Source organism: Schistocerca serialis, chromosome 11 (genome assembly GCF_023864345.2).
Source record: "Schistocerca serialis cubense isolate TAMUIC-IGC-003099 chromosome 11, iqSchSeri2.2, whole genome shotgun sequence".
NCBI lineage: Eukaryota > Metazoa > Arthropoda > Insecta > Orthoptera > Acrididae > Schistocerca > Schistocerca serialis.
Window position 1 is genome coordinate 117221577 of NC_064648.1, and position 12434 is coordinate 117234010.

Sequence of the window (12434 nt, forward strand, 5' to 3'; positions counted from 1 at the left end):
TCTGTCGATGCATTTTTGTAGTCGCTGCGGCAGTTTTTGTATGCCCATGTCATACCAGCTCATCGCCGTGCTGCTCAGAAAGTTATGACCCCTCTTCATTCACCTCGTCGTCGGAGCTGAATCTCTGGGACCACAATTAACAGGACAGGCAGCTTCTTATTAACAAGTAACTCAGCAAATGCTGTCCCTGCATGATATTTTTTGCCAATGGTATGTATGTCCAGATGTAAAAATTAAGCCTCTAAAATCCTGGGCTTGTCATATCAGCTTTTACCAAGTGAGTTGCTAGTGCGAAGTTGTCTGTCCTCCTGAAATAGACGGCTTTAGATCTGGCCAAACTGTGGGCAAAGTTATTTGAAAACCACCATTTTCTGCAACTGGTTGGCTGTACTTTATTGCTGTCAAAACTAGTGTGTCTGTACGTATCAGAGTGCTTTGTATCCTTGAGGGATGTTAGCTAGCCAAATTAGAAAAAAAATTGGGACTCATCCTTTACAATATATTTATAAAAACAGGATCTACAAAGCAAAAATTAAAACAAGACATATATTTTAAAGACATAAAAAAGTTCTGGTCGTCTCTGACTTGACACCAAAAGCAAGAATACTAAGGTACATGAAAGTTAAAAACAAGATATATAGGAAATGAACATACAATTGAAACACGTGCAAACCTATACATCCCTAGAACAGATGTAGAAACATTTGGAACTTTACGAGATGAGAAATGAACAATTGGTGCCGAGTGCTGCCACAGGCATGAAAATTGCCTAGCTTAAACAAAAAAATTAAAACTGGCCCTTACCATAATGCTTATAAACTTCCCATGGTCGTAGATGGCTGGTTAACAAAACAAATAAAACATATCTGTGTGTCTGTTTCATGTTTTAGCAAGGGCAGGGAGGGGATGCGAAGTGAGAAAACTCAGTTACATGGTACAATGGTTTATTTTATACATGACAACTTTTAGAGTACATAAAAATAATGTTTTTGGTATATGGCTGTAAAATACACTTCTGTGATGATATCAGCACATTACAAGATACACATACATTAAACATGCATTACACAATCCAGACACGTACAACACTCAGCTACAAAACAAGAAAATAAAATTTCTGTGCATCACTGAGGTTGTTAATGAATATTACATAAAATATTTTAAACAGGTTTATATTAACAATAGCCATTCCTTATTGCTTAGAAAGTTTTACAATATGTATGCAAAATTTTGATTGTTTTGATATTTTTTTTCTTTACATTATCTGATCTAACCACACATAGCACATGAAAAGAAAACACATGAAATTAGCAGTTCATGGCGTTTTTGCAACTTTGTGGCAGTGGAGTCACAAATGGAATTTTGGACTCATGCCAGACAGAAAAATATGACATTTAATCAATGATTCTTGAAACAGCCTCATTTTCCCCACTTTTATATACAAATTAGCTTTGGTTTTACTCAGTTAATGTTACAATGCATTAAATTACAATTATTGAACAGTTTGATAATTATCTCCTTTCTCCTTTCTCTCGTTCATTCACTCACTCACACACACACACACACACACACGTTTTATTTATTCTTGAAAATAAACTTTTTTTTCTCCTGGCAACATGTTTACTGTAGGTGACACCATCTTAAAATATCTGAACAAAGTCAATACTTTACAATCCATGCAAATTAGCTTTATTTTCTTTTTACTTGTAATTTGACATTTCAGTGGTAAATACACACAAATGGAAGACATTCTGTGGATGGCAATGTCCTTTCTTGAATCATTGAATCATCTCCTAAGTGATTACTTAGATTCAGTGACCAAAATTTCAGTGCCCTTTCTTACTTTCTTCAGCAGACACAAGTCTGTCCGTTCTGGACATGCTGTCGAGGGGTGCACAAAATAAACTGCACACTTCTATCTAGCAATTGTATTCCAACTTAGCAACAATTTCAAACATGTATTTAACATTACAGCAATTGCAGATATACAGTTAGTAATTTATTCTGTGTATCACATATGTCCTAGTCAAACAATTCATACACCATGGGCCTGATATACATAAAAATGCTGAAACAATTCAGAAACAATAAGCATAATGTACACAATGTCAAAACAATTTCTTCTCTAACAACCAACGTGGTCAATAGATACACACACATAACTGTGTTGTGTTTACACAGTATTAAGTTTGGTGTTAGCAGATCAGAGTGTTTTGAGAAATAGCATAAATGAAATACATGAGACTCAGCCAACGTTCCATTTCATTCTCAGATACCCAAAACAATGTTTTTAATAAGCCTGTTTGACCAAGATAATTTGAGTACAACAATTGTATATAAGTGGTATGGCAGAGATTTAAGACCATACTGGCTCACAAATTGTGCCATTACAGTCTTACGGCGAATTAAATGTTCAGCAAATTAGGCGTTTCAGCTGCGATGGTGTCTCAACATTTACATGGATGTAAATGAACCCATCACACACTGACTATAGTATTTCCACAGCAAGCATGTCATGTTTCCCAATGAACAGCAATGCCTTATAGATACAGTCATTTCAGTATTAACTTTTGCCTCATTGAATTCCTGTTTGTAAATTAACATTATTTAAAGGTATTTTGATGCCATTTTAAATTATGAAATTTGTATTTTTGGATGCTGTATTTGGTCTGGTTCACATTATTATGTCATACAGGCATTGCAAGTAAGCAATTTTTCTAGAGGTCTTTTTGAATCTAAGTAGAAAGCATGACATTAAATGCATGGGTATCCATATTTCATTCAAGTACTTAGATTGACAGTTCATGCATTAGTAACTCAGTTTTCAATCGAGTTTGTTCATGATTTATTTTCACTCTGAATTTTCTACATTGCATTACTTGGACCTCTTCTTAACATATACTGAAATTCGTGTCAGGCCCAACTGTGAACTTAGTGAGTAATGAAAGGCTTTAAAAATGTCAACTGAGACATATACTGTTAGAAGAGTTTACCCACAGAACATCACTTCCCGATACCAAATTGTAGAAAATGCAATATCAAAACAAGTGCTGCAAAGTTAACAAGTGAAATATGAAACAAAAATTATGCCAAACAGGAAAGGAAAGAGGCCTATGCAAAAGAAGTAAAAAGAATGGGTTTTTGAACCTTTTCAGAAAGTCAGAACTGGATGCATGGATGAAGTGAAAAGTTTGGGTGTGATACATACAGCAGCAGAAAGAATAATTGTGCAGAAACAATGGGGAATTACAGGGGGAAAATTGTAAAAGATTCCAAAGACTGGAATATGTGATATATTATTGAAGATGGAGAGGTGAAGAAAGTTTGTTAGTATTTGGGGACATAGGACATTGCATTAAACTGATCAAAAGACTTAAGAGAAGAATGAAAGCAAAATAATGCTCTGAAATTTGTGTTATGTTTAATTCATTCAAAGCATTCCAGATCCTAGTTTACAACAGAGAAATTGCATTATTCATGAGCACAACAAACACATCGATCTTCCATTAAGAACTACAGCTTCTGAAGCTGAAAACAAGAAGCAAAACATGAAATATGGCAGTTTTATTGACCCCACAAAAATGCATATTTTAATAACAGATGTCAACAGTCAACAATATTCCATTATTGTTTCTGACATTGCGAATAAATGTCAGGTGCCAAAATCTTCCAAGGTTCACATTGTGAACTTGTTTCAAATCCTTAAATTTAGAGTTACCACTGCATCATGTGGTACATGAGTAAGTTTTGTTACATAACAAGAGAAATGAATTGCTCTTGTAGAAGTACACAGACTTTGAATCGTGCAAACTCTGTTGCTCCCCGCAAGTTTCATTCCATTGTCCTCCTTAAAACACTGTTTCCATTCAGTGTTTATTTCTAATACTTCATCCAGAGCACTGTAACTTTTTCTGCTTACGTATTGAAACTCAGATCCAAATATGCAGTCACACAGTACATAAGTCACTCCCTTTAAGAGGCTAAATGCAGCTCTTAGCAGTTCATGATGTGATACGAGGCAGAGAATGTAAAGAAATGCAGAGTGGAAGACAATATACACTGGAGGTAGTACATAATGTGGACTCAAGTGCTGGTGACATGTGTTGTGTAGCAGGATGTCTTGGTGCACACAGTGTCAACTCCTTGGTGTAAGTTTAGCACTAAACAAGGCACAGAAGTAATACCTCACAATTGTGTCAAACAGGGCAGACGGCATTTTATTTACAGTGGATGTCAAATGGGACAAAAGGCACTTCAGTTCCAGTGGTTGCCAAATGGGGCAAAAGCCTCTTACTCTACAGTTGTGTCAAACAGGGCACCAAAAACAGCCACAGTGTTGTCAAATGGGGCACAATGTCACCTATTACTGTTTGTGTGTCACAGACTTCAGTCATTCCGACACATGCGGCAGGTGACAGAGGCGACTGAGTGTGACCTGCTGTGGATGCCGACTAGGCAGAAGGAAGGTCGACACGTGCCGCTACTCGATCTCCTCGACATAGGTGGCAGGGAAGATGCCGACGACTCCGTTGAGCTCCCCCAGCCACCAGCCGTCTGCTTGCTTGCTGTGGATGCGTATCACGTCACCTGCAAACAGCAATGAAAACATGTTACAAGACCATGCAAAAATGGCGAGTGAAAATGAAAATAATTTTCTACCTAAGTTCTACACTCTACTCACAACTGAATAAGTTCAGCTGAAGTAACATCCAATTTTCCCTCTCTTTTCCTTTTCTTCTGACAGGGAAATGAGTTAAATATATTTTATCATGTACAATAAGATATCAACGTCAACAGTTATGGGAAAAAACAGTCTGAAAACATCTCTTGTCAAAACTGGGATACAATCTACACTCCTGGAAATGGAAAAAAGAACACATTGACACCGGTGTCTCAGACCCACCATACTTGCTCCGGACACTGCGAGAGGGCTGTACAAGCAATGATCACACGCACGGCACAGCGGACACACCAGGAACCGCGGTGTTGGCCGTCGAATGGCGCTATCTGCGCAGCATTTGTGCACCGCCGCCATCAGTGTCAGCCAGTTTGCCGTGGCATACGGAGCTCCATCGCAGTCTTTAACACTGGTAGCATGCCGCGACAGCGTGGACGTGAACCGTATGTGCAGTTGACGGACTTTGAGCGAGGGCGTATAGTGGGCATGCGGGAGGCCGGGTGGACGTACCGCCGAATTGCTCAACACGTGGGGCGTGAGGTCTCCACAGTACATCGATGTTGTCGCCAGTGGTCGGCGGAAGGTGCACGTGCCCGTCGACCTGGGACCGGACCGCAGCGACGCACGGATGCACGCCAAGACCGTAGGATCCTACGCAGTGCCGTAGGGGACCGCACCGCCACTTCCCAGCAAATTAGGGACACTGTTGCTCCTGGGGTATCGGCGAGGACCATTCGCAACCGTCTCCATGAAGCTGGGCTACGGTCCCGCACACCGTTAGGCCATCTTCCGCTCACGCCCCAACATCGTGCAGCCCGCCTCCAGTGGTGTCGCGACAGGCGTGAATGGAGGGACGAATGGAGACGTGTCGTCTTCAGCGATGAGAGTCGCTTCTGCCTTGGTGCCAATGATGGTCGTATGCGTGTTTGGCGCCGTGCAGGTGAGCGCCACAATCAGGACTGCATACGACCGAGGCACACAGGGCCAACACCCGGCATCACGGTGTGGGGAGCGATCTCCTACACTGGCCGTACACCACTGGTGATCGTCGAGGGGACACTGAATAGTGCACGGTACATCCAAACCGTCATCGAACCCATCGTTCTACCATTCCTAGACCGGCAAGGGAACTTGCTGTTCCAACAGGACAATGCACGTCCGCATGTATCCCGTGCCACCCAACGTGCTCTAGAAGGTGTAAGTCAACTACCCTGGCCAGCAAGATCTCCGGATCTGTCCCCCATTGAGCATGTTTGGGACTGGATGAAGCGTCGTCTCACGCGGTCTGCACGTCCAGCAGGAACGCTGGTCCAACTGAGGCGCCAGGTGGAAATGGCATGGCAAGCCGTTCCACAGGACTACATCCAGCATCTCTACGATCGTCTCCATGGGAGAATAGCAGCCTGCATTGCTGCGAAAGGTGGATATACACTGTACTAGTGCCGACATTGTGCATGCTCTGTTGCCTGTGTCTATGTGCCTGTGGTTCTGTCAGTGTGATCATGTGATGTATCTGACCCCAGGAATGTGTCAATAAAGTTTCCCCTTCCTGGGACAATGAATTCACGGTGTTCTTATTTCAATTTCCAGGAGTGTATAAAAAAATAGCATTGGGGGTCGCTTTTATGGGCTACTACAGGGTTCCCCACCGTTCTAAACACTTTCCTTGGGGACATCACTTGGCAGCATTCTTGTAAGTTATTTGAACATTTAATTCACAAAGGAGTTCAAATTCTGGATATTCAAGGGAACAAAGAAATTTTAGAACGTGTAAAAAAAGTTCACTGGAAACAGATAAAAATGGTTTTAGATTCTCTAGATTTATTTTTATACAGGAAATAATTGGAAGGATGTTGAAAAGTGCCCGTAAAGCAATACATTCTACACAGTGAAGGGTTACTCAGCAAAGAGTGGGGGGGGTTTGTTAAAAATGTAACACAACTAACAATAAAACACTTCTGTCACTTCACAACACTGTTTCCCACTATGATGCTTTTTTTAATTTTTTTTTATTTTTTGGAAAATCTTTAACCAAAGGTCAGCAACAGACAATACTAACATCTTATTCTCTTTCTGAGCTCAGAATCTCACTCATTTTTTCAGGCAAGCAAATAGGAATTTGCAATATAAGAATGTAACCCGGGCATCAAAATGGTCCTGTTGATAGCTGGTAGTGCATGTATAGTGCATGCAGTGACTATTGTTGAGAAGTGAAAGAACATTGTAGCACCAACATGTACATTATGAAATAACTACTTTGCAAAACAGTATTGTACGCTGTGGGTAAACAGAATGAGGTAACAATGTTTCAAACAGACTGGCCTTGTATTTGGGAGGATGGAGATTCCATTTTTCATCCGGCCATGATGATTCAAGTTTCCTGTGATTTTCCTAAATTACTTCAGGCAAATGCCAAGATTGTTGCCACTGTACGGCCCAGGTAGCTCTATAAATGGGTACAAAAAAATGGAAATGATCGTATGGCATTGTTGGCTGGGAGGCCCCATTCGGGGGAGTTCGGCTACTGTATTGCAAGTCCTTTTTAGTTGATGCCACTTCAGTGACTTGCGAGTCAATGATGATGGAAATGATGATGATGGACACACAACATCCAGTCTCCTGCCGGGAATTGAACCTGGGGCCCCTGCATGGTAGGTGGTAATGCTACCCCTACGTTACAGAGGCGGACTATAAATGGGTAAACTGTACTGTGTCATGCACTGTTTGTCACATTCTGGTAATCAGTGTTTACGACCTGTCCTGCTCGCGGCATGGCTTGCTTTTGTGCTCGCTACCGCTGCTTACAATTAAAAAAAGAAAAAGAGAGGAATCGTCTCATTAGCGAAACAATGGCAAGAGACTGCTATTTGTTGTTATTAACACTGCTGCTTTCTTTGACGATGATCAACAAGAACCAAATAATAGACTGCGTATGATAGAAGATGTTCTGAACGAGAGTTTAGCGAAAATTTTTCTCTGTTTGAAAATCTTTGCAGACGCCTCTTTAGTACATAACATTCTGCACAGAAATTAGTCATCTTAGATTTAAAAATCTAGTCAATTGACGTGCTTCGTTTCTGACTGTATCACTATTAGGTATAAGAATAATACGAATATAAACATGAAATGGTATGTATATTCTTCCGCGTTTGCTGTTGTCTCACTCTAGTTTCGTAGTTTATTGAGCAGACAGGATTTAAATGAGATAGCAGCAAACACGAAACAATACATGGCAAAATGTTTATATACGTATTATTCTTATGGTGAAGAGAATACTGCATGTGATTCACAATTCATAAAAGTTCCTATTAGCAACCATCTCTTCTCATAGGTAGAAAAAATTCACAACATAGAGTTGGCCATATTGACAAACATCCCAAACAGTCTTGCCAGTCAGATTTTCGTAGTACAGTACATTGAAATGTTGCTACATTCGAAGACGAACAATACAGAATTCGTATTTACTTCATTGGATAATGTATGAAAATGCAGTGGTCGAAACTCGGGGCTGAGAAAAAAAATCTCGTCTTCCACCATTTTTATTTTTATTTTTTATTTATTTTTTATTTATTTACTGACACAGAGGTTTTACGCCAGTATTTATCTTTGTGCCTGAAAAGCATGCCTGTGAATCACTACATATATTCGACGGCAGAAGTTAGTTGTGGCGGCACCTACCAATATTTTTCAGAACTTCCGCTTACTTTGCACTCGATTCTAAGCTGCAGGCGGCTTTTTGGATTACAAAAACTGGAAAAAAAGTGCGGCTTAGATTCGAGTAAATACGGTATGTTAACACTTCATTTTGTAGAGTTTGTATGTATCAGTGCTCAGAAATCTTCTAATCTACGAATTTTTTTTTTTTTTTTTTTTTTTTTTTTTTTTTTTTTTTTTTTTTTTTTTTTTTTTTTTTTTTTACCTTAGATGATATATGTACGAATAAAATAGAAGAGAGTAACATCCCCTGCTGAGACAGTAGGTCGTCACTTGAATCAGTTCCTTTTCTAGTAACCACTCAGATTGAGATCACCTTCTATAGGTATACTATTGATATACTTTTGATATTAAAGGTTTCAGACAGCACATATACAACACAAAATTAAATAACTACCATAGTGTTTCCCATCGTCTGTAAGTTAATATTAATACCACGGCCTCAGGTAAGCAGTAACATGACTACGATCTTCATCATCATGATAATGATAACTGTGTCAGCGATGTTAATGACAATGATAATGATGGTGGTGACAGTGATGATAATGATTATGTTATTGTGATTGTTGAAGATGATGCCATGTTGACGTACCCGGAGCCAGGTTGAGTTCGTCGTAGAGTTTGGCGGCGTAGTCGTACAGGGCGCGGCACTTCCCCGCACCCCCGCCACCGCCACCTCCGATGCCCCCGTTGCTGACACCGTTGGTGATGCCCGGGTCTTCCGACTCCAGGCCGCATTCGTAGTCTCTTTCGTCACTGCCCTGACTTGAGAACTCGTCTGAAAGAGAACCGTAACAACCTAGTGTGAACTAACATTCTTTACTGCTTCTCTTGTAGTGAAACTGCTCAATGCTGCACTCTCACTGTTTACTAAACAGCAAGATGCAGTATAATAGTGTACAACACAATACATTAATATACTCCACATACAATTATTCCTTACATCTGTATTTATAAATTGCATATCATTTACATCACATTCACATACATGTAGCCATACAAAACGGTTGTATAAATTGTATTTACAGTCAAATCATACACTCCTGGAAATTGAAATAAGAACACCGTGAATTCATTGTCCCAGGAAGGGGAAACTTTATTGACACATTCCTGGGGTCAGATACATCACATGATCACACTGACAGAACCACAGGCACATAGACACAGGCAACAGAGCATGCACAATGTCGGCACTAGTACAGTGTATATCCACCTTTCGCAGCAATGCAGGCTGCTATTCTCCCATGGAGACGATCGTAGAGATGCTGGATGTAGTCCTGTGGAATGGCTTGCCATGCCATTTCCACCTGGCGCCTCAGTTGGACCAGCGTTCGTGCTGGACGTGCAGACCGCGTGAGACGACGCTTCATCCAGTCCCAAACATGCTCAATGGGGGACAGATCCGGAGATCTTGCTGGCCAGGGTAGTTGACGTACACCTTCTAGAGCACGTTGGGTGGCACGGGATACATGCGGACGTGCATTGTCCTGTTGGAACAGCAAGTTCCCTTGCCGGTCTAGGAATGGTAGAACGATGGGTTCGATGACGGTTTGGATGTACCGTGCACCATTCAGTGTCCCCTCGACGATCACCAGTGGTGTACGGCCAGTGTAGGAGATCACTCCCCACACCACGATGCCGGGTGTTGGCCCTGTGTGCCTCGGTCGTATGCAGTCCTGATTGTGGCGCTCACCTGCACGGCGCCAAACACGCATACGACCATCATTGGCACCAAGGCAGAAGCGACTCTCATCGCTGAAGACGACACGTCTCCATTCGTCCCTCCATTCACGCCTGTCGCAACACCACTGGAGGCGGGCTGCACGATGTTGGGGCGTGAGCGGTAGACGGCCTAACGGTGTGCGGGACCGTAGCCCAGCTTCATGGAGACGGTTGCGAATGGTCCTCGCCGATACCCCAGGAGCAACAGTGTCCCTAATTTGCTGGGAAGTGGCGGTGCGGTCCCCTACGGCACTGCGTAGGATCCTACGGTCTTGGCGTGCATCCGTGCGTCGCTGCGGTCTGGTCCCAGGTCGACGGGCACGTGCACCTTCCGCCGACCACTGGCGACAACATCGATGTACTGTGGAGACCTCACGCCCCACGTGTTGAGCAACTCGGCGGTACGTCCACCCGGCCTCCCGCATGCCCACTATACGCCCTCGCTCAAAGTCCGTCAACTGCACATACGGTTCACGTCCACGCTGTCGCGGCATGCTACCAGTGTTAAAGACTGCGATGGAGCTCCGTATGCCACGGCAAACTGGCTGACACTGACGGCGGCGGTGCACAAATGCTGCACAGCTAGCGCCATTCGACGGCCAACACCGCGGTTCCTGGTGTGTCCGCTGTGCCGTGCGTGTGATCATTGCTTGTACAGCCCTCTCGCAGTGTCCGGAGCAAGTATGGTGGGTCTGACACACCGGTGTCAATGTGTTCTTTTTTCCATTTCCAGGAGTGTATTAATTAAAAACTGCTGTGCATATTTTGTATTGCTCTGTGTAAGTCATCCAATTGGAAATTTTTGTAGTTAAAATTACATTTGCACTTATTATTATTGACTACTGAAAAATGGATTGGCACATAATGATCAGTTTAGTGTGAAATTTTCATGCAATTCTTTGCAATTTGAGTGACACCTGGACCCAGTGCAAATGTGTGTAGGTAAGTATGTAGGGTGGACCTTTAAGCTTCCGTCCCAGCTGATTTTATTTCAATATCTCTGCTCCTGCTGCCTTAGTTTTGATCCAATCTGGCGTACCTGGTGAGCATTACCTAATCTGCCCCTGAGGAGGTGTCCCAATGGGAGACAAGCACCTCCGCACAAAATTGAAGGCATTTCAGGGAGCCACAATTGATAAAGATGGATAAATAACTGAACATGTAAGGGAGTTTAAATATCTACAGTGCAGTTTTATACCTGTCGAGTCAGATGATGCAGGGCTAAAACCAGCCAGATTCAGACATTTCTAAGGAACTATGCAACATATATTAAATCATGATGTATGCAGGGCGAACCATTAATTAAAATTTGCAGAATAATACCCTTGCCATCACATTCTTAGATGAACACCAACAAAAGCAAAACGAGGATAATGGAATGTAGTTGAAATAAGTCGGGTGATTCAGAGGGAATTAGATTAGGAAATGAGACACTTTAAGTAGTAAAGGAGTTTTGCTATTTGGGGAGCAAAATAACTGATGATGGTCAAAGTAGAGAGGATATAAAATGTAGACTGGCAATGGCAAGGAAAGCGTTTCTGAAGAAGAGAAATTTGTTAACATCGAGTATAGATTTAAGTGTCAGGAAGTCGTTTCTGAAAGTACTTGTAAGGAGTGTAGCCATGTATGGAAGTGAAACATGGACGGTAAACAGTTTGGACAGGAAGAGAATAGAAGCTTTCAAAATGTGGTGCTACAGAAGAATACTGAAGATTAGATGGGTAGATCACATAACTAATGAGGAGGTATTGAATAGAATCGGGGAGAAGAGGAGTTTGTGGTACAACTTGACGAAAAGAAGGGATCGATTGGTAGGACATGTTCTGAGGCATCAAGGGATCACCAATTTAGTATTGGAGGGCAGTGCGGAGGGTAAAAATCGTAGAGGGAGACCAAGAGATGAATACACTAAGCAGATTCAGAAGGATGTAGGTTGCAGTAGGTACTGGGAGATGAAGAAACTTGCACAGGATAGAGTAGCATGGAGAGCTGCATCAAACCAGTCTCAGGACTGAAGGCCACAACAACAACAACATCACTTTCTTCAGTAGCAAAGGTTGATGCTAACATCAGATCAGTTATGACAAACTGAATCACCAGAGATGAAGTTCCTCCATTTTATTGTGGGATATTCATTATTGGACCATAAAAGAAATGCTGATATATGAGAAGAATAAATGTAGAATCCATTATAACTATAGCAGAAACATACAAGACTGGACTGGAAATACATTCCAATGTATAATGAAAGGATAGCTAAGCTGTAATACTATATAAGAGAAACAACAGAGGTCCCTTAAGGAGATAGTGAAACAGCAAA

The 12434-nt window shown here is 41.8% G+C and overlaps 1 protein-coding gene across 1 annotated transcript in view; it reads right to left on the reverse strand.

Annotated features, from left to right (window-relative positions):
• Positions 1 to 1263: 1263 nt before the first annotated feature.
• LOC126426680 (nostrin) overlaps positions 1264 to 12434 on the reverse strand; it is a 151141-nt gene continuing 139970 nt past the window's right edge. Inside the window, exons 12-13 of the mRNA XM_050088571.1 lie at positions 8985 to 9170; positions 1264 to 4587 (exon numbers count right to left, since the gene is read on the reverse strand). Of these exons, the coding sequence (XP_049944528.1) occupies positions 4481 to 4587; positions 8985 to 9170 (293 nt within the window). The 3' untranslated portion in view covers positions 1264 to 4480. The remainder of the gene's footprint in view (positions 4588 to 8984; positions 9171 to 12434) is intronic.